The 22,371-nt window shown below is 38.3% G+C and overlaps 1 protein-coding gene across 2 annotated transcripts in view; it reads right to left on the reverse strand.

Annotated features, from left to right (window-relative positions):
* Positions 1–22,371, reverse strand: part of plrdgb (PITP-less RdgB-like protein) — a 156,631-nt gene that overhangs the window by 30,539 nt on the left and 103,721 nt on the right. For both annotated transcript variants that reach the window (XM_077195253.1, XM_077195245.1), the window contains exons 6-10: positions 21,174–21,363; positions 17,873–17,995; positions 16,785–16,972; positions 14,950–15,092; positions 14,614–14,784 (exon numbers count right to left, since the gene is read on the reverse strand). In XM_077195253.1, coding sequence (XP_077051368.1) covers positions 14,614–14,784; positions 14,950–15,092; positions 16,785–16,972; positions 17,873–17,995; positions 21,174–21,363 — 815 coding nt within the window. The remainder of the gene's footprint in view (positions 1–14,613; positions 14,785–14,949; positions 15,093–16,784; positions 16,973–17,872; positions 17,996–21,173; positions 21,364–22,371) is intronic.

Consider the following 22,371-nt stretch of genomic DNA (forward strand, 5'->3'; position numbering starts at 1 on the left):
TCCGTGTTGGCCTACAAAAAAAATGTGATCCCTGCGGCACTCTATAAAGGTCAGCTGTAAAAAGAACTTCCCAGTAAATCTTTGGTAAATACTGAGAGTAGTTTGTTTAATTGCTAAAGAAGGTTTTGAACTGGTGCAAGATGTTAGTCAATATGGCCCTTAGTTTTTGGGCCTTAGAATGTTTTCACAGGTTGGTCACACCACATGACTGATTTGGCAGAAAAAAAATGCTTTCAAATATTAATAAGGTAATAAGTAAAAAATAATATATAAAACAAAAGATTTTGGCAATCTACTTCTCACGAATTTCATTCTTTTTAATTAGCTTTTTTTCTTCATTGCAATATCAGGAAAGATATATAACAATAACAATTAAATTCAGAATTCAGAAATTAATTATGATAGAAGTGTATTCAAGTCATTATATGAAACAAATGCTTTTATTGTGTGTTTTAAAAATATGTTTATATATTTAATTCACAGAATGAAAAATAAATTGTGTCATATCAATAGTTCAGATGGAGCAAGACACACTAACCAAGAATTAATAATACTGTATGTTGTGATATGTTTTATTTGTTAACAACTATTCAATAAATAAAGCCATTTGAGCACATTGAACATTTATTAATGCTCAAAAACCTCCTCCAAATACTCCACAATACTGTTTCAGCATATAGAAAGTTATTCTTCTGCAAATATGCCCTAGCTTGAAAGAGACCTAAATATGGCTTTTTGAGACAATGTTTCATTTTCAGGGCGCTTAAATGTATAATAATTGTGTGAAAGGATTTAATTTGATTTCTCCAAAAACCAAGCTGATCAATGAGTGTTTTCTCTCCTGGCTTTAATGCATTAGATACTCTGTTCAGTTAGCTGTGACCTCAGCTTGGCTGCATAATGGGACTAATTGGAGCACATTTTCTGGCACAGAGTGAATCTGACTAATACCACAGAATAATTATGATCTTAAAGAACTCTCGTAGAGCATGTAGTTAACAATGGCAAGGTCTTTCAATTCTAGATCACTGGTAAAATGTATGCCTTGAGTATGGCAAGCCATTTTAGCTTCACTTGTACCCCGCCTTACTAGTCGTAATTGCATTTTTACTAGTACGATATCAATTAGGGAGCTCTACAATTCAATTCTTACTAGTAGCAATTACAATTAGAGAGCTATCTAATTAAGTTCTTACTAGTAAAAATACAATTAGAGAGCTCGCTAATTCAATTATTACTAATAAGAATTACAATTGCAGAGCTCTCTAATAAAAATTTTACTAGTAACAATTCCGATTAGAGAGCTCTACAAATGAATTTTTTCTAGTCAAATGTCTCCATTGACTTCCATTCATTTTTAATTACAGAGCTCTCTAATTGAATTTTTACTAGTAAAAAAACAATGAAAGATATGTATGGCAAGCCGTTTTAGCTTAAATTGTACCCAGCCTTACTCATCGTAACTGAATTTTTACTGGTAAGAATTCAAATAGAGAGCTTTACAATTCAATTCTTTCTAGTAGCAATTACAATTAGAGAGCTCTTTAATGCAATTATTACTAGTAAAAACTGATTTAGAGAGCTCTCTAATTCAGTTCTTACTAGTAAGAATCCAATTGCAGAGCTCTTTCATTCAATTAGAGAGCTCTTTAATGCAATTCTTACTAGTAGGAATTCAATTAGAGAGCTCTACAATTCAATTCTTACTAGTAGCATTTACAATTAGAGAGCTCTCTAATTCAATTCTTGCTAGTAAAAATACAATTAGAGAGCTCTCTAATTAAATTATTACTAGTTAGAATTACAATTGCAGAGGTCTGTAATTCAATTCTTACTAGTAACAATTCTAATTAGAGAGCTCTACAAATTAATTTTTACTAGTCACATGTCTCCATTGACTTCCATTCATTTTTAATTACGGAGCTCTCTAATTTAATTCTTACTAGTAAGAATTACAATTAGAGAGCTCTACAATTGAATTGTTACTAGTAAGAATTACAATTAAAGAGCTCTCTAATCCAATTATGACTAGTAACAATTACAATTAGAGAGCTCTGTAATTCAATTCTTACTAGTAACAATTACAATTAGGGAGCTCTCGAATTGAATTAAAGAGCTCTGCAATTGCATTCTTACTAGTAAGAATTGAATTAGAGAGCTCTCTAATGCAATTGTTACTAGTAAGAATTCCAATTAGAGAGCTCTCTAATTCAGTTGTTACTAGTAAGAATGTAATTGCAGAGCTCTCTAATTCAATTACAGAGCTCTGCAATTATACATATCTTTAATTCGTTTTTTTACTAGTAAGATTTGAATTAGAGAGCTCTGTAATTGCATTCTTACTAGTAAGAATTGAATTAGAGAGCTCTCTAATTGTATTTGTTACTAGTAAGAATTGGGTTAGAGAGCTCTCTAATTGAATTGTTACTAGTAAGAATGCAATTAGAGAGCTCTCTAATTGTAATTCTTACTAGTAATAATTCAATTGTAGAGCTCTCTAATTGTTATTCTTACTAGTAACATTTCAATTAGAGAGCTCTGTAATTAAAAATGAATGGAAGTCAATGGAGACATATGACTAGTAAATATTAATTTGTAGAGCTCTCTAATCGGAATTGTTACTAATAAGAATTGAATTAGAGACCTCTGCAATTGTAATTCTTACTAGTAATAATTTAATTAGAGAGCTCTCTAATTGTATTTTTACTAGCAAGAATTGAATTAGAGAGCTCTCTAATTGTAATTGCTACTAGTAAGAATTGAATTGTAGAGCTCTCTAATTGAATTCCTACTAGTAAGAATTGCATTAAAGGGTTCTCTAATTGAATTAAAGAGCTCTTCAATTGGATTCTTACTAGTAAGAACTGAATTAGAGAGCTCTCTAAATCAGTTTTTACTAGTAATAATTGCATTAAAGAGCTCTCTAATTGTAATTGCTACTAGTAAGAATTGAATTGTAAAGCTCTCTATTTGAATTCTTACCAGTAAAAATGCAGTTATGATGAGTAAGGCTGGGTACAATTTAAGCTAAATCGGCTTGTTTTGTTTGTTAACAACTATTTAATAAATTAAGCCATTTGAGCACATTGAACATCTTGCTCAAAAACCTCCTCCAAAAAAGAGCAAGCTCTCCCCCGTGCAGAGCATCTCTTTTCTCTGTATGGAGTTATATACGGTGCATCTCACTAACAAGCACGCACACAGTCTGTCCTGAACTGCCTGAATACATTCAAACGGAAGACAGCGGTTCCACTGAAACCATTTCAGAGGCTCCTGGGGCATATGGCCACAGTAACAACGCTCAGATTGATGCATGAGACTACTTCAGCATTGGCTACATGGCCGAGTCTCCAAATGGGCAAGGCGCCACGGCACTTATCCGTGTGGCCATCACACTGACCTGTTGCCAAAGTAAACCCCTTGTCAGACCGTGCCTTTAGAACAGGAGTGCAGGCATGTTGTTGTTACAAAAGATGCCTCTAGAACAGGTTGCTGTTCACCCTGCACCGGTTTCGACTATTTCTTCAGGGCAAGCACATGTTGGTCAACACTGCAACTGTTGTGTACATCAACCGCCAAGGTGGAATACGCTACTGTCCTCTGGAGTCAGCAGTGGCTCAATTTACTTTGCGCCATTCACATCCTTGGTGAGCTCAATCGTGTGGCCGATCCACTCTCAAGACAGCTGACATTCGCCGGAGAATGAAGACTCCACTCCCAAGTGGTCCAGCTGATCTGGAATCGATTCTGGGATAACAGGTAGACCTGTTTTCCTCCCGGGAGTCCTCCCACTGCCAGTTGTTGTATTCCCTGACCGAGGGGACACTCTGCACGGATGCTCTGTCACACAGCTGGCCCTGGGGCTTATGCAAGTATAAGTTTCCACCAGTGAGCCTGCTGGCACAGACACTGTGCAAGGTTAGGGAGGACGAGGAGCAGGTCTTCATGGTTGCAACTTTATGGCCCACCCGGACCTGGTTTTCGGACATGATGCTACTCGCAACAGCCCCTCCCTAGCAGATTCCCCTGAGGAAGGACCTACTTTCTCAGGGACGGGGCACCAAATGGAACCCACGTCCAGGCCTTTGGAACCTCCACGTGTGGTCTCTGGACGGGACGTGGAGGACTAAAGTGGCAGAGGTAGACATTATCACTCAAGCTAGAGCCCCCTCTACCAGGCGAGCTTATGATTTGAAGTGGAGTTTGTTTGCTGAGTGGTGTTTTTCCTGGCAGGAAGACACCAGGAAATGCCAGATGAGCTCTGTGCTTTCCTTCCTGCAAGAAAGGTTGGAGCGGTGGCTCCACCTTTAAAGTATATGTTGCCACCATTGCACCACATCACAATGTTGTTGATGGCAGGTCACTGGGAAAGCACGACCTGGTCATCAGGTTCCTGATAGGTTGAGGTGGTTAAATCCTCCCAGTCCATGCCTCATCTCCTCCTGGGACCTCTCTGTGGTTCTTTCCGATCTAGAGAGAGCTCCCTTTGAGCCCCTGGAGACAGTTGAGCTTAAGTTCCTGTCTCTAAAGACCGAGCTTGATCTGACCGAGCTTGCTCAATTTAAGAGGGTGGGGGACCTGCAGGTATTTTGGTCAGCGAATCATGCCTTGTGTTCGGGCGGCCCTGTCTCACATGATTCTGAGACCCCAGCCCAGATATGTGCCCAAAGTTCTCACCACTCCCTTTAGGAACCAGGTGGTGAACTGAAGCGCTACCCTGGAGGAGGCAAACCAAGCCCATGCGTTCCTGTGTCCTGTTCGAGCACTGCATATTTACGTGGACCGCACCCAGAGCTTCAGAAGCTCAGAGCAGCTCTAGGTCTGAAGTCTGAAGCAGAAGTCTCCAAACTGAAGTTGGCCCAATTGATAGTGGCTGTCATCGACCTGGCGTACAAGTCCCAAGGCGAGCCGTGCCCCATCGGAGTGAGGGCTCATTCTACTCAGGGTGTTGCTTCCTCCTGGGCATGGGTGCACGGCGCCTCTCTGGGATCTGCAGAGCTGCGGGTTGGGAGATACCTAACACCTTTGTGAGATTCTACAATCTCTGGGTTGAGACGTTTTTTTCCCGTGTGTTGGGTACAAACAGGTAATGTGCAGGAAGGCTGACTCTGTGTCTCGCTTGCAGCTACTTTCCCCTCTAGCGGGGGGGATATGAGCACCTACTGCCTTTTCAGGTTGGTTCTGTGGTGGCAATTTTAATGATATTCATTGATCTTTAGTAAAATATAGATGATTCAAATAATGTCACATGTGTGTCTCTCACTTGTAGTGAGAGAAGATTCTGTTTATGTACCTGGGGAGGCAGAAGGGGGAGACACTCCAGAGAACAGACGAAGAAGGACCTCTGACCTAGATGTCAGAAGGCCATTTGGTGCAGGGGAGCTTAGTGGGCCAACTAGTGACGTCTATGGAAAACTACTGGGAGGAAGGCTCTGGGGGGAAGAAGGCCTTGAAACTAAGAAAAAAGCTAGTTCAGTCTGTCTGGGGGTGTGTCACTCTTCTGCACAGGGTAACAACTGTGTATTAGACTGCTCCTATTCTTGCAAGAATAAATACTTCTATTTTATATAATTTGACTCTGAGTGTCTCTTACGCAGTGATGTTTGTTTGAGATGAATTTTTGCCACAACAGATTGGTGTCAGAATAGTGGGATTCCTTGGAAGTGCCTTCTGGACCTGAGAGCGGACGGTGTTTGGCCACCTGGACTGAGCAGTTCCAGCTCTACCTCGTAAATTTCAGAGAGAGGGGCCGACCGCTATCAGGGCCAGGAGAAACTCCACTGGAATCAATTGAAAGAACCCGGTGGCAACAGAAGCATCTCTGGTAAGAGACAGTTCAATTTATTTTCTTTTGGGTAAGTTAATTAAATTCAGTTTAATTGGGGAGAAGAGTGAAATTGAACCATATTGGCTGAAGGCTGTTTCTGTGGTACGTAATCTGAGATTAATTGAGATCTATATAGATCAAGAAATTTCAAACAGATACGAGGGAAAATGATCTGAGATTAATTGAGGTCTGTAACAGAACAAGAAATTTCAAGCAGATAAATAATCTGGGATTAAGTGAGAACTGTAACAGATCAAGAGATTTCAAACAGATAGGTACCCTGAAAATTAGTTGTTCCACGACGGAGCAAATTGTTTTTAGGTACTGAGGCTAATTAGGGGGAACCAGAACAGTTTTTGGTAAACCTTAATTAGGAGGGCACTAATAGTGCAACCCGACCGATTTGGGTTAAAAGAAAGAATCGGGTCTGTTGGGGACGCCTAAACAGATTAGAGAAAACGCGCGTTGAAGAGAAATCCACAGGGAACAGAAAACAGCCAGTATGGGAAAATCTCAGAGTAAGCATGCCAAATTTGATACACCGGTTTTCTGTAGAACTAGGAAAATATGGGGGGAAATGTATGTTTTAGATATTGAAGTAGGAAGAAGCAATAAGGCTGTCTGTGTGAAATAGAGGGAACTGTAAGTGAGACTTGGTGGAAGAGGGAAGTGAAAAAAACAAAAAGGTGGTGTGTGAGACATGTGTGTGTGGGGATTGTGCAAACAATCATGTACTGGTTAGATAATGAAGGAACTGGCATGTTTGAGAAAAGAAAGGAGAGGATAATGAAGGAACTGGCATGTAGGGAAAAGAAAGGAGAAATATAGTAGAAAACTATATGTGATGAAAATAGACATGGTCTGACAGAATTTATGGAAGTCAAATTAACTGTTTAAATGATATGAAAAGTTTTAGAATAAAATAAGGCATGGTATGATTGACAGGGATTAATATGATATGAAGAATGTTTTAAGCAGAATGGGGAACAATTCTAGATTTTGATAAAATAATGATTGAAATGATGATATATCTGCTTTATTTTATTAATGTTAAGAAAATAAGGGTATTGAAGCAAGTAGCTATAATGGTTGTCTGTGTAATTTACGGACTGAGTAATATAATCTGTTTTGGAGAAACAGTAGAGATAAGACTGAGACAATAATGATAATATTAAGTTGAATCTGCAGACTAACCATGTGATGGAAGGGAAAAGGCTTCAAACCAGTTGTAATGAAAATAATGATGTACAAATTGTTACACTTTATGAAGAGTAACTGAACAGTCCGGGAAAATAAATAAATAAATAAATAGTGAGACAGAAGAGAGCAAATGCTGTAAACAGCTCTGCTCTGAAGATCTCATTTTGAAGAGATTTGCAGATGATGTTTTGTAAAAGATAAGCTGGGATAACAGCAACAGTACATTTGTAATTAGTGTTGTTGATGATAATACCAAATTAGTAAGGTAAAGACAGAAAACAAATTCGAATATTTTGAGCATTCTCTGTGCTGCTCATGAAATTATGTTCTGCCAATAATAATGATGAAGAGTATGAGTTGGCTATTGTGATTGAATCCGCCATTGGTGGATGGTCAAAGGAATACAGAGAACTGCTTATCAGTGGGTCTGTTTACATTCCTGAATGGGACACACACTGCTTCAAGGGTGTGCAGTTAAGTTGAAGCCCTTTGGAAGCTCACAGTGATCAAACTGCAAGGTGTCTGATGCTGTAGTTGAGGCTGACACACGAACCAACCAGATGACAGAGAGTGTCTTGATTGTGGTCAGCAGGACCATTTAACACGTGACACATTTCTGATAATAATGTGGGGTTGAAAATAGATCAGTGTTTAAATGACGACAGTGACAATTTTTGGTCTGAGAAATAAGAGATAAAAAAACAAGGTCAAAAGATTGAAGTCTTAAAGTGAATCCTTTTGTGACTCCAACAAATGTGAGTTGCAAAATATGTAAAGGTAATATAGAGAGACAGATCTCAAAGATGATTTATAATAACTGCAAAAGATGCAGAGAAGCCTTGTCAAAATTAGTGTGAATCCTAATTGGAGATTGATAAACTCCAAGAGAAAACTTAAGTCAAATATTAAACTATGGTTGAGAACTTGACAATTAAAATTGAGATTGAGAAATGTGAAACGTTATTGAGAACTAGAATAATTATTTTTATGTAAGAACAAATAAGCAGAAGCAGTAGGCTACTGAATTAACAGTTGCTAAATGTAAAATGTGTTGAAAGGCATCTGATTAAACAAACAGCTTGAAAAGTTGACCATGAAAGAGCTAGAAGCTGATGTTTTGCTTCCAAAAGATAAGTCTGCTATTGGCTGTAATGAAACAGTTCGCTTATCTAAATCTGATGTGTGCTGTGGCTGAAACAGCCAGTGCGACAGAGACTCAATCTGAGTGGAAATTTGTAATGTCTAAATTCCCTGAGGTGGGCAAAAGACAAATATAAATAATATGTTTATTTGAAACACATGTAATTTCTGGCAAAGATGCCTTAAGCTGGGCTAGAGTTAAAATATGGTAGATAAAGTCTGATGTTAAAAGTTTTATGAAAATGCAGTGTACCAGTCCTGAATGCCTCAGAGTCTCTCTCTGATTCAATGTCAGCTAAAAGCTGTTATCTGAGCCTGTGTCATAAGTAAAGCACAGTGTTTAAGTTGAAAATCATAGACATGGAGAGGTTAAAAGAAATCATTGCCGTTCAGAGGGCTATTTGTATTTGTAAATGGATTTAAGTAAAACTGAATGACTTTAAAGAAGTCTTTAAAATAATAATACAGACCTTAAACGATAGAGGTGACATTTTGATTAGCGTATTTTAGGACCAGTAACAACTTTGTCTCATTTAGTCTCCACCATTCAGGACCGATGGCTCCGGCTACAGATGAAGTACACTGAATGTACGGTTGTGATCTAAATTCACTGAGTATAATCTAAGCAGCTAGGTTTCTGCTTTTAAGATAGTTAATGGATTTAAGTGATTAAATACTGTTGTTATTGACCTGTCTCCCTGTGTGAACACTATTAGGCAATCCGAATGGCCCTGGTGACTCTTGAACGTGCCTTTCCTAAGCTCCAGAAAACAGCTGAGGTCTGTTGAAGAGAACTGATTGTGTGATTGGAAAGAGCGGTCACCAGTGGGCACGAGTGACCATCTCGATGACGGGTAAGACCTTCTTTGGCCAGACAGGGGGCAACCTAAGCCAGAGTGCATCACGTAAAGTCATTGGGCATCTCCTGAATGGAGGTGTGTTATGTGAGACAGGTATGAGGGTTGAGCAGGAGCTGTGAGGCCAGCAGCGTACTTATGCCGTTAAGGGGAGATGACGCGGTGACGAGTCACGGCATGTCTCCCCAATAAAGCAAAGCTCCTCTATATATACCACTCGCCAGAAGAAACCGCATTAGTTGTATGGCTTGTTTTTTTATTGTGACAAGCGTCTGCAAATATGCCAGGGGAAAACACCCTGATGGAGATTATAGATAAAGGGCTAACAGGAGTGGGCTTTCAAGAGCCAGCTGAGGCCATGAAGTGATTCCCATTAGTTGTTGTGGAGACAGTAGCAAAACTTTTTATGTACTGGTTTGCCTTATGGGCAAGGAAAATCATAGTGTTGATTTTGAACTAATAGGTCTATGACATAGTTTTAACTCTTGAAGGTCGTTAGACATGGTGGTGTCTAAAGATGAAGACAGCTTTTGATTTAAGGAAAGTCTGGATGACAAAGGTGAATGGTCAAAGGTTATTGTAATGAATACAAATTTTGTCTAAGTTACAGCCTTAGGAGGCTGGTGGAAAAATTATTTGTTATAGCGAGAGAGACTGCCTGAGTTGGAGGAAGGGATGGTAACTGTGTCTGTCTTTCTGTTATCTGCCTGCTAGAGCAAGCTGAAGCAAAATAATGATAATGAAACAAAACAACCCAGCTGACTTGTCTAAAAATCAAATGAATAATGAACAGACGTGCTTTGAAAGTGGTTAAGATACCGTGTAAAATTAGGTAGAAGCTACAGGAAAATGGGAAGTTTAAAATCTTATTTAAAATTTAAATCTTTTAGCAATAATATAAAGAAAAGTGAACATTGAGAATGAGCAGTTAACATATGTGTGTCTAGTATGAGTGTGTGTGTGTGATGGTGACAGCACTTTATGTCTTGTATGTATTAGTTTGGGGCACTAATATTCCGCCTGAATGGTGTGTATATTGCGTCATTAACCTCTGGAATGAGTTTATCATTACAGATGGGTTAAGGCAAATGACAAATTTTAAAGAAGCTGATAATTCTGATGAAGAGACAATACAGAACATGGGACAAGCTTTAAGTTGATTGGCCATCAAGCTCTGTCTGGTAGTAATACTTTTGTCATACATAATGTAGATTTGAAGATCAGTAAATTGGAATTGTGTAGTTGTAGATCACCATCTGGCATGGGCTGAGATAAATGAAAATGTTGTAGATTTGAGGGAAACAACAAAGTGACATATTGGCTAAGTCAACATGAAATTATCAAGAGAGCCCCTCACATTTATGATTATTGTGAACAAAGGGGGAGAAATGATTGAATGATTGACTGACATTGACCAAGTCTGCACAGCACGACCTGAAATGATAGGGAAAATTGATGACTTTGGAAATGTTTGTAGATGACTGACTTGAGAGACCAAACAACAGGCCTGAAAAGCAGAATACGCTGTGAAACTGAGGGCCGTTGCCTTTCAAATACTTCGATAAGAAGATGAGATTGTGGCTTTAAGTGAAGAATGTAATATTTTTGTTTCAGAGGCAGAGAAAGATGTCTGGAGGAAATTTGTCTGAAGGACAACATTTGGGTTAGTGTTGATGGCAAACTTTATAAAAAACACTATGTTAAATGTTATGTTAAATTGATGCTCGAGTTGTGTCGTGCATCAAGAGGGAGATGGTATAACAATTGCCAAATATGGTTTATTAAGGGGTTCACATTTGCTGAAAAAATGTTGGGAGAACACTAGGGGTAATTTGATAAAAGCCCTGAAAGAAGCCATTTTTTCTGCCTAACAAAATGGATGTCTGTGAGTGTGCCGCACACACCAATAACAAAGATTGTTTCAACAGGAAACGCCAGGGCATCGAAGGCCACGGGAGAACAGTAGACAAAAGAAACTACGTACTTTACTATCTGACAATAACCTCGAAATCTGTTTCTCTTTACAGAGAGCATGCAGGATTGGGAGACAGGGCAAAATGTGCCCACTAAAATAATGGTTATGGATGAATTTGGCTAACTGTCCTGGCCTGGGTTATTAGTGTGGCAGAAAGGTGCTACACCTGCGCAGCGCATAACTTAAAATTTTCCTTTTACAGAATGTCAGGAAGGATTGGATCAAACAGAACTAATTCTGTTCCAAATGTATAAATATTGTGTGGACATGAGGACAGGGGTTGAGTGTTTTTCAGGGTAAAAGGACCCCGAGTGCTATTAAGTGAGCAAGAAATTATCCGGAGATAATGTTTCAGGTTGTTGATTCCACAGGTCACACCAAAGGGGACGAGCGGCAAGACAAGCGGTCACTAACAAAATACTTAAGGTCTCCATTCACAGGTGACAGTTCACTCCAGTGGGGGTGCGGTCATGATTTAAGGGAAAACCTTATAAGGATCAGAAAATGGTTGGAGAGTGTGACACCTGGGTCCAAGCCTCTCACCTACACCAACCGGCCACAACCATCCCATAGTCCATGGGGCGAACGAGATGATCAACACGCCTGGAGGAGGATGTGAACCAACTAATGGTTTAAGAATGTGGTTTTGTGATTATTTTGAGGATTTGATTCGATTAAATCAAAATAGGGCTTAGTATTGATATACACTAGATCAAAAGATTTGATTGGTTACTTATTCATTAGGAAATATTTAAGGAAAATGTTTTTGGGGAAGAGAAGATCTATTAATTAATGTAAATTATAGGTATAATTGTTGAAGCTTATTAAGTAGAACCACAGCATATTTGAATTAAAAGTTAAAGGTAAAAGAACACAGAACGTCCGTGGGGCGAACGAGATGATCAACACAACTGATGGTTGAAGTTTAACAGAAGAATCTGTTTTTGTGATGATTTTGTTTGATTGAATCAAACTAGGTATTGATTTGATTGTAAATGTAGAAAATATATTGATTGTGTCCGTAATGGAAATATTAGAGTTAATTTTGAACAACTACATTGGTTAAAAGAATGGATAAAAAAAAAAAAAAAAACCTTTTCTGGATAGATTTTATTAAATATGGTGTTAAATAGAGCTTACTAAGTAAAACCATTGGCTGAATCGAGTTAAAAGTTAAGAAAATATGGTTAGGAAAATGGAGGCGATGTATGGAAATGGGCGTGGATTGATGGTAAATGGATAAGATTGGTTAATCTTTGGGGGGTTGGGGGTACTGTACTACCAATTTCAGCGATAGGATTATCAATATTGTTATGTTTACCATGCATTATAATGTGTTTCCAGCTCAGTACAGAGACTGGTTAAAGCTGGGAGTCTGTTCAGTTGGATGAACAAAATATGATGATACAAGTAGTGGGAGCTACTGTGACATGTGTTAAAGTGTATGTTTCCTTTTCTTTTTCTTTATTTCTATGAATGTTTTTGATATGAACAGAAGGTTAAAAGCTGTGGTTATCCGCTATGTGTTGACGTACAAGGAGAGGGGTCGAAATGAGGGATTTTATTCTACTTTTATTTCTTCGTATTTCTTAGCCTGTTGAAATGCCATGTGGGTTTCAAGATGTGTAATGATAACCAGGGTGTTAAATTGATGTGTTTCCTACTTAAACTATACACTATTTCTTGTTTATACTGAGGTGACTGAGGGTCCGACCTAGGTCGGGAGTGCAATAACAGTGCTTATTCATTCAGCCCGGCCGCAGATAAAGTCTTTACTTGCTTGCTAATACTTAAGGGACTATCCCCACAAAAACAGCCTAAGCTTTTTACTTTTCCAAATGTTATTTCACAAATGTTTAAGAGAGTGGTCAGTGAAAACCAGAGATGAAGAGTATAAGTGTGATGATATGACTTAAAATGTGTCTTATTGTTTATTATTGTGATTATGGGTAATCATAATGATAAAAAGTGAGGAGTTGTGGTGGCAATTTTAATGATATTCATTGATCTTTAGTAAAATATAGATGATTCAAATAATGTCACATGTGTGTCTCTCACTTGTAGTGAGAGAAGATTCTGTTTATGTACCTGGGGAGGCAGAAGGGGGAGACACTCCAGAGAACAGACGAAGAAGGACCTCTGACCTAGATGTCAGAAGGCCATTTGGTGCAGGGGAGCTTAGTGGGCCAACTAGTGACGTCTATGGAAAACTACTGGGAGGAAGGCTCTGGGGGGAAGAAGGCCTTGAAACTAAGATAAAAGCTAGTTCAGTCTGTCTGGGGGTGTGTCACTCTTCTGCACAGGGTAACAACTGTGTATTAGACTGCTCCTATTCTTGCAAGAATAAATACTTCTATTTTATATAATTTGACTCTGAGTGTCTCTTACGCAGTGATGTTTGTTTGAGATGAATTTTTGCCACAACAGTTCCCTACTAGGGAACCCTGAATCAAGTTCCTCCAGTGTCCTTCGGTAGTCAGACGCAGCGGAGGTGTTTGACGCCAGACCCAGTACTTATGTGCATGCCTGGCCAGTCAGCCCTTGTACTGGGCTAGGTGCCCATATGCTGTGATTCCCCCTTGGTAATTCCATATAAATGTGTTCCATTTCCCTGTTGGTAAACCCGTGTCTTTCCCTTGGCAGATTCTACTCTGCCCTGTCTTGACATCGGTAGTAGTTCCTTCCCTGGCTAGACAGGACCTACCGCAGAGATCTTCCATATGTAGTAATAGCCCACGGATCTGTCCATATGTGTATCCATCACAAGTTACCTCCCTTTTAGCAGGGCGTGGCCTCCGTAGCATCACTCTCTATTGTACTAAAATTGAAACCCAAATCACTCTTCCAATATAACAACAAGTAAAAGGAAAAGCAGCAATGACTTTCTCCAGGGTAAGCCCTGTCCCTGTCATCCCATTGGCATGAAGAAGTATTTTTCCTTGGCCTTACATGGGGCGCTGGGTACGTCACAACTGTATGAGTGTCCAGATGGCAAAAGGGCATGCTACAGCTTGCCAGCATTGCATCTCTAACACTCGTAAAACGGTTCAGTGGCGCTGTGGCGCTTTCTATAGGGACCCCAATACATCAGTATCGACGTAACATTGAACATGACTGACGGAATGGAAACGTCTTACTTACTGATGTAACCCTCATTCCCTGAAGGAGGCAACAGAGACGTCACATCCCAACTCTCACCAATATTCATTGGCCTGTTTTCTACTACACAAAGCTGATTGGGGCTTCCAAGACCCTAATAAGTCATTATGGACGTTTCTCTGTTCCCTCCTTCAGGGAACGAGGGTAACATCAGTAACCGAGACGTTTTCCATATGTTCCAGTGGAAAACCAGTGACATGACTTTTTTGGATGGAGAAAAAAATAGAACTTTTAACTTGAATTAATATGGTTGAATTAATTTATTAAATTATTATAAGTTAATGTCTTAAAATATCAAATTGCCAAGACCTAAAATCTGCCAAACCTTACAACTTAGATTAAGTTATAATAAATCTTTGTACTTTGCTCTCTTTATTTACGTGTAAAACAAACACATTTTACAGCCATATTTACTTGAGTGATGCGAGTTGGGGAGCCTGAGAGTAAGCTCTTACCAATGAGAGTGGAGCGCCCATCACCCAGAGGGTACCGCTGGTAACGGGAAACAGGAAAGGGGGGAAGGTGGGTGAGAACTGGGTGCAGCAAAGGTTCCAGACGTGAGGCAGAGGGGTCCGATGGGTAGAACAGATTAAAAATCTGAGAACAAGCTGGCTGGATTTGAGCCACTAATAGAGATAAAAGAGAGTAACCATTCATTGGGTAATTACTTTGAGCACGAAATTTAAAAAAAAAATCACTATAAATCACATTTATTATTTCTTTAAAACAGAAAATTTCTTTAAAAATAAACACTTTGAGTGTGTGCGTGTGAAAGGGAAGCTGATCTATACCATCAATGGCAGGTAACACCGTCCTCCTCATTGCTAGCACCAGCCCCAGTGGGCATCCCAGCAGAAAGCAATCTGATACTTCAAACTCAAAGCAGCCTGTAATGAGAGCCTGCCTGGAGTCACACTGATCGTCCTGAGACAGACTGTGAGACAGCAGGCATGGAAAGCAAGTTATCTTCATTTATTAGTTAAACTTTGTTAATGATTAATCAGAATTAATGTTTTCATTTTATGCTGATGTCATCATGTGCCCCCATGACAGGTCTGTTAAAACTTTAGAACCAAGCAAGATCTTTATCCTTGATACATTCCATTGCAATCATCCATTTTAGGATAATTTCACTCAGGACTACTCTGGAAATGTAACATGATTTTTTGTTGTTAATTTACAACATTTGGTTTGGCAGTATGGTTCTGTATAGGGGTTCAGCTTTACAATAAATTAGGATTAGTTGGGCCTGTAATAACCCACCCACCCCGGAACCATCAGCATGACATTGAAACGATGACTGTACAATAATATTTAGCAATTGATAGAATTTTGTATAGAGATGATTAATAAGGAGATGTTCGAGGACAGCTTGGAAGGCATGCCTTGTTGTAGATCGAGAACAGAGAGCGGGAAAAAACAACAACGACAGCACAGGTGCAGAACATACAGCTATGGATTAAGAATACTGATGGGGGGGAGGGGGGGGGCTAAGCTGGAAAGGAGGCAAAGCTTATGGCTAAGCTGGAAAGGAGTAATAGTGCCACATATATATAAATATATATATATATATATATATATACACGTACCATAGATGGGAGAGTCACTGTGATAAGAGAGAGTGAACCGCTGATAGTCAGCTGATTCTGAGCTATGCCTACGTGGCCTGTCTGAACTAACGCTTTCACTAGATTTCTTTAACATGGAGGATTTCTTTATAGACACCTAAAAATCTTATCATCACTATATGGTTGCAAAAATCGCATGATCCAGGAGATTAAGGAAAAGTCTTTAATAATAAATCTGACAGGGAATAGCAGGGAAAACACATAAATTATCAATTTTCAAACATCACTTTATCTGTAAACTGAACAATGCAACTAAATGACTCATTAGCATTCATAACATTCCAAGCATGCTTTCATACACTACCTAAGTGTATTTATATCATGCGATAGAAACTGTTATGATCTGCATAAAACCGTCTCAAATATCAGACTGTTTATTCATTTCCTATGTGTATTTCTGTTTATTTCTAAACCAACATAAATATGCTTGTGTAATGTAATGAAGTGTTTTTATAAACATGTAAATGAGACTTTTGACACCAGTCTTTTGAAATGATTTCTGTAATTTTATGAAACTTATGGAATGTTTTAAAGTGAGACAAACCAATAAATCCACAATAAATAAATAAAAGAAATATAAAAAACAATTGTGCTTACAATCTTAAAATTAAGATTTTATTTTATTAAAATCATTAAAACCCTGGCATTTGTTAGTTAAATAACATTAGAAAAGACTAGCAGGCTGGAAAGTGATAATGAAGACGAAGGAAAACTATAAATGCATTTCCAGAATATTCCCAAGGAAACCTGTTTTGCTTCAAGCATTTTAATCAGAGACATGGAAAAAATATATATATGATTTTTCTGTAATATAATTTTCAGGTTTTAATATTGAGAAATGCTCCTGCCATGCACTCCAGGACATGACAAATGAACACATTCACTCCAACTAAATTAATGAAATGATTTAAAGTCCATCCATGTTTAATCAGACATATTGGGAATAAGCAGTAACTAAAATGTCAACACATGTCAGTGAAGCAATGAACAAATCTCACCTGCTTATAAAGACATCACACTGACCACTGGCCACGTCTGCATCACACGAGTCACTTTGCTTTCTGATGAGTGGATGGCGGACTCCAGACAGCGGATCACACGGGGTTGACACATCAATGTTGCTCTTACTCAGACGCTTGCTGCCTCGGAGAGTGGGGCTCAGGGAGTTCACCGCACATGGCTTCTCCTGGAACATAAAGACAACCGTAACCGAAGTCATTTGTACAGCAGTCAGAAGTGTATGTTCCTCAGTATCAATTTTCAGCAGTTGTGGTTGTCATCTTGCTTCCTTTTTACTTTTTTCCTTAAAATTGAAGTTCACAAAATAGAATCTGTGTTCATATTTACAAATGAAGACCTCTAGAATTACTATATAGTCAAGCAAGACTGCCAAAGACAAAGTTATGATAAATTGTATATGAAATACAGTGCAGCAGAAGTATAAACCCTATTCATTTTCTCCAAATTGAAATAGATATTTAACAAAATCCTATAAGCCTTTCAAGATAGACCTACCATGAGCCCCGAGCTCTGATATGCTTCTGTAGATGTCTCAATTGATGTGTGATTTAAACGTAATTTAAACATTTAAAAAGCAAGTTTAATAGCCAAATTCCCAATGAAAAAAACATTACCCACAATCCTGAAGAGAGATCAACCAATTAGAGGAGTTGTTACTTTAAAAATGGAGTCCAACGTTGACCACTCATTTTGAACTCAGCCCAGATGGATTCCCTACACGTCAATATTTCTACAAAAATATTGACATAATATGGGGAAACAAAAGTCTGGACAGAACAAAAATAATATGGGGTTGAGATAACATGAAGGATGGCACTTTTTTATTTCTGGGTGAACTAATCCTTAAAGACAGGGAGAGAGCTGAGGAGGAGACAAATGGGAACAGGAAGATGTCCTATGACATTTAGAAATGAGAACAGACAAAAAAGCTTTGAAGGGCATAAATGTGAAGGATTCACTTGAGCAGACATGGATTTATGTCTGATAAGAAGAGAATGACAGTCAGCTTCAAAGAGAAGTGAAAGGCAGGAGTTCAGGGTGGTTTTTTGTGCATGTTCTTCTGTACCTTTAGGCTCTCAGTACTGTTGTTGGTGCTGCCACCCTCAGGGCTTCTGTGTTGCTTGTCACCACTGAAACACAAGGCGTCAAAACAAAGGACACCGCCAACACAGTCTGCCACCAGGCACACCTGAAACAAGCATTTGAAGATTATATATTACATACAGAGCTCTTAAAGGGTTAGTTCCCTTCATTGAAGATCTATTCACAGATCATAAAGTTAATCCGTATGAATCGAGCCAGCTTAATCTAAGTCTTCTGAAGAGACACAATCACTTTAAATGATGAACATATTTTATTTAGATTTTATTCACATATAAACATTGATCAGCAATCAAATTTTAAAGCTCAAGTTATGCTTGCTTGACCAACGAGGTTCATTCTCACGTGTTACACAGGACAGTTGAGCTTCGCAAGAACCAGTGAGTTTTGTTCTCACGTGTCAAGCAAGTACAATTGTGTTTCTGTTTATGTTTACTGATCAATGCTTATATGTGGAAAAAAAGCCTAAAGTAAATCTGTTAATCATATAAAATGATCATGTCTCTTCAAAGGATGTGGATGAAGATGCTCGATTCATATGGATTTATTTTACAATCTCTTAATAATTATTTTAACGGTCTTTAAACTGGTTTGGGTAGACTTTCAATAAAAGGACAGACATTTCTCAGATATCATTAAACATATGTTTGGAATGACATGAGGGTGAGTAAATGATGACAGAATTTTCATTGTGGATGAACTATCAACTTATTGAGATTTCGGAAAGATTAACTTTAAGTGACTGTTGGCCCAGCAACAGAATCCAGCGGCGTGGGTGAAGGTATTCTGCGTGTAGGTCTTTTACTTGTGCTTCTGCAAAGTTCACTTAATTTGTAATAATTTAGTTTCCATTTGATTCTAGTTCCATGTTGTCACCAATAGGTTGCAAATAAAGTTGAAAGCAGGAACTATAAGCAGCCGTAAAATACGGACAATTGAACAAAGAAAACTGAGGGCTTAAATACACAGAGGTAAACTAGGGAACTAAATGAACAACATGTGAACGTAATCAGAAACTAAGGGAACAAACTGGCTCACACTAGGGTCGATTCTCAATACCAAGTACGCAAACATCGGACTTCCGTCCTGGTAGTTCAGACTTGCCAAGTTTGACTCAGGAGAACGAACTCCCAAGGACGAGAGGACGCAAGTCGGGTTATTCTGCAAATGGAACAGCGGCGTTCTTGATTGCGTCACTCAGCACGCTCTGGCTATCTCTTTATGTATATTTTATAAATTAAATACAGTCTAAAACATTTTGAGCTTGTCCACTTTCGACCACTCTAGAGGTAGTTGAAAACGCATTCAACCGGATTGCTTTCGTAGTGTAAACGCTCATGTGGTTGAATGTATTCAAACAGCCACAAAAGACTGCAACACTAAGAGACTTCTCACAGGAGCAGGAAACTGCACTGGATGCTTTGTCAGTATTAGATTCCTCTAAAATAACTATTGAGCAGCATATGGTGGAGAGACTGTTTTCAGATGTCAGTCCCAACAAGGCTTCTGGGCCAGACGGCATCTCAGGGCGGTTATTGAAATCGTGCAGTGAAGAGCTGGCAGAAGCCCGGTGCCCCATCTACAGTATGAGAAGTCCTTAGACACGTATACAGTTCCCTCAATTTGGAATAGTTCTATTACTATCCCGGTCTCAAAAAAAGGTTAGCTGTAAGGAGAATAGTGATTATTGTCCAATGGCACTTACTTCAATAGTAATGAAGTGTTTTGAGAAAATTATGATTAATTTTGTAATAACAGAGGTTAGTGGTATATTAGACCCATTTCAATTTGCATATAGGAGCAATAGAAGTACAGATAATGCTGTTATAGCCATAACAGACTTCATAAATAGGCATTTAGAGGATTCTAGCTCGTATGCACGTCTCTTATTTGTAGATGTTAGCTTAGCTTTTAATATGCTGCAGCCACATCTCTTAATTGCGAGGCTGAATGATTTTAAAGTTCATCCATTTATTATAAAAATGGTATTATTCTTTTTTTAACCAATCATAGGCAGCAGGTCAGTGTTAATGGAACACTACCTGAATTCAGAACCTTGAGCACAGCAGGGCTGTGTTAGTTCACCGGTTTTGTTCAACGGTGCAGAAGGTGTTATTAAATTCTCAATTATTAAATTAAATACAAGTTATTAAATACACAATTAAATTCTTAGATGATACTGCAATTTTAGGCTTAGTGAAAAATAATGGGGACTTGTCTGAATATTTTTCAGAGATTGGAAGGTTTGTGACTTGGTGTGAGGACAACCAGCTAGCTCTGAATGTCAATAAGACAAAGGAAATGGTGTTTGACCCTAGAGGAGTTGGTGATCACAGGCCACAATCAATCCACAATCAAACAATCAAACATCCACAATCAAACATTATACAGGTCCCTTCATATAAATATCTGGGTGTCTTTTTTTTATTACTCACTGACATGGAATATCCATGTAGATAATCTCTGTAGAAGGTTACAACAACGGCTGCACTTTTTACGTCATCTGAGGGTTTATGGTGTTGATCAAAAGTTTATGATTTTTTTTACCAGGCAGTCTTTGAGAGCTTAAGTAGATACAGCATTATAGTCTGGTTTGGTAACCTCTGTGCAGTTGAGGACTAAACTGTTCCGGATGATTCACACAGTTTGGAAAATGATTGGTGTTAAAGAACAGACATCATTGCAGACTATCTATGAACAGGCTACTTTAAAAATAGCTTACAAAATTGTCTCTGATCCATCATGTTTTGTATATAGATTATGAGCAGGATTGAGACATTTAAATGATACCAATTACCAAATATGAAAGGTAAAAAACAATAGATTAACAAGACACATAATATTTGGTGAAGATATTTGGATATCTTAGTGAACTTTCAGCCAGGGTGAAAAGAAAAGGAGTAGGAAGAGAGGGGTTCAGGATGGGTGAGGAGAGAAGATTAGGCAAATGGCTTTCTGTGCCCCTGCTTCATGTTCTCTTCTCCGGATTTGCAGATTTATTGATTATTGCATGGTATCTGTGTTTGTGAAAGTGTCTGTGTTCGTCTTATCAGGAATTTTAGTCTTACATGAGTGTTAGATGACAACAAAGGTAATCTACATGTAAAAGTAGAGGAATGAGTATGACCTATCAAATGTTGAACAATGCACATCAATAATACATTTAATTAAAAAACAAATTTATATACACATATATATATATACTGTATATACATATTTTTTTAATAAATATTTTGCTAATATTGGCCAATAACCAATATGTTTACCTGTCCAGTGAAGCCCACACCCTCTGGGGACTGAAGGAAGTTTCGGTAAACCTGATTGGCCTGAGCAATGACTGCTGCTACAGCATTCTGGTAATGAGGGGCAGCGATAGCAAGAATGGGAAGAGCGGCCAGTGGCAAATGATCCACACTGCTGGACACACAGGTTTCATCATAGCTGTATGGATTCAAACTACAGGCAGAGAAAAGGGGAAAATTATTGATGGGACAAAATTATGTTTGAATAGCTAACCTCTTGCACTGCAAATTTTTACATGAAGTTTCAATTATCTGTACTGTGTCACTAAGGATGTCCTTTAGCACCCCTTTGATTGTTTTTTTATGCTCTTGTTTTGAGTTCCTGTTTCCTGTCATGTTAATTTTGATCACCTGCCCCATGTGATGATGCAACAATGGACAGTGTTATGTAAGTACTGCTGTAGAGAGTCTGATGAATCTATTTGTCTAGCAGCATTCTCAGACTGTCTTATGCAATTTTCACCAAGAATAATAAGAGAGTTTTGCTAGAGGAAACCGCCAGGTCAAATCTGATTGTTTTAGATTGTATACTTCACAAACAATCTTTACATACAAACTTCAAGAACCTTCAAAAGCAAACGACTGTCATTAGTTTAAGTATAGGTTGGATTGCACTGGTCATGATGTATGGCTTTGATTCAATAACATCTCATAACAGTCATACGTTTGGGAATCGATTACACTACACTGGAGTGTATAGAGTGGAGCTTGATTCACTAAAAATAACTGACAATGAATGCAATTACATGTTTGCAATGGATAATACTTTATATCTGGTAACTGACTAAACACTTTAATACAAGTTTGTAAAAAGTAATTAAAAATGCCAGAAAAGCTATCGTTTGTTTGCAGATGCCACTTGATTTGATATTTTGTTATCTAATGCAATATAATTCATACTTTTCAAGAGTGCTTTAGTTTAGTATATAGACTACTATCTTATGCTGATATATTTATTCATTCCACTGGAGAGAAGCCTGACGAACCCAAGTGCAGTTTATTCAACAACTAAATACTAAAAATGACTGTGACATGAAACAACATGAAACCAAAACAACCTGTGACATTATATATAGTTCTACAGTTGTTCAATGTCTATACATTTTATACATTGTCTGAGGTTAATGTCATATTCAGATACATATTCAGATACCGAATGTCG

Source organism: Siphateles boraxobius, unplaced genomic scaffold, assembly GCF_051911475.1.
Source record: "Siphateles boraxobius isolate OS27281-9 unplaced genomic scaffold, OSU_SipBor_1 11, whole genome shotgun sequence".
Classification (NCBI taxonomy): Eukaryota; Metazoa; Chordata; class Actinopteri; order Cypriniformes; family Leuciscidae; genus Siphateles; species Siphateles boraxobius.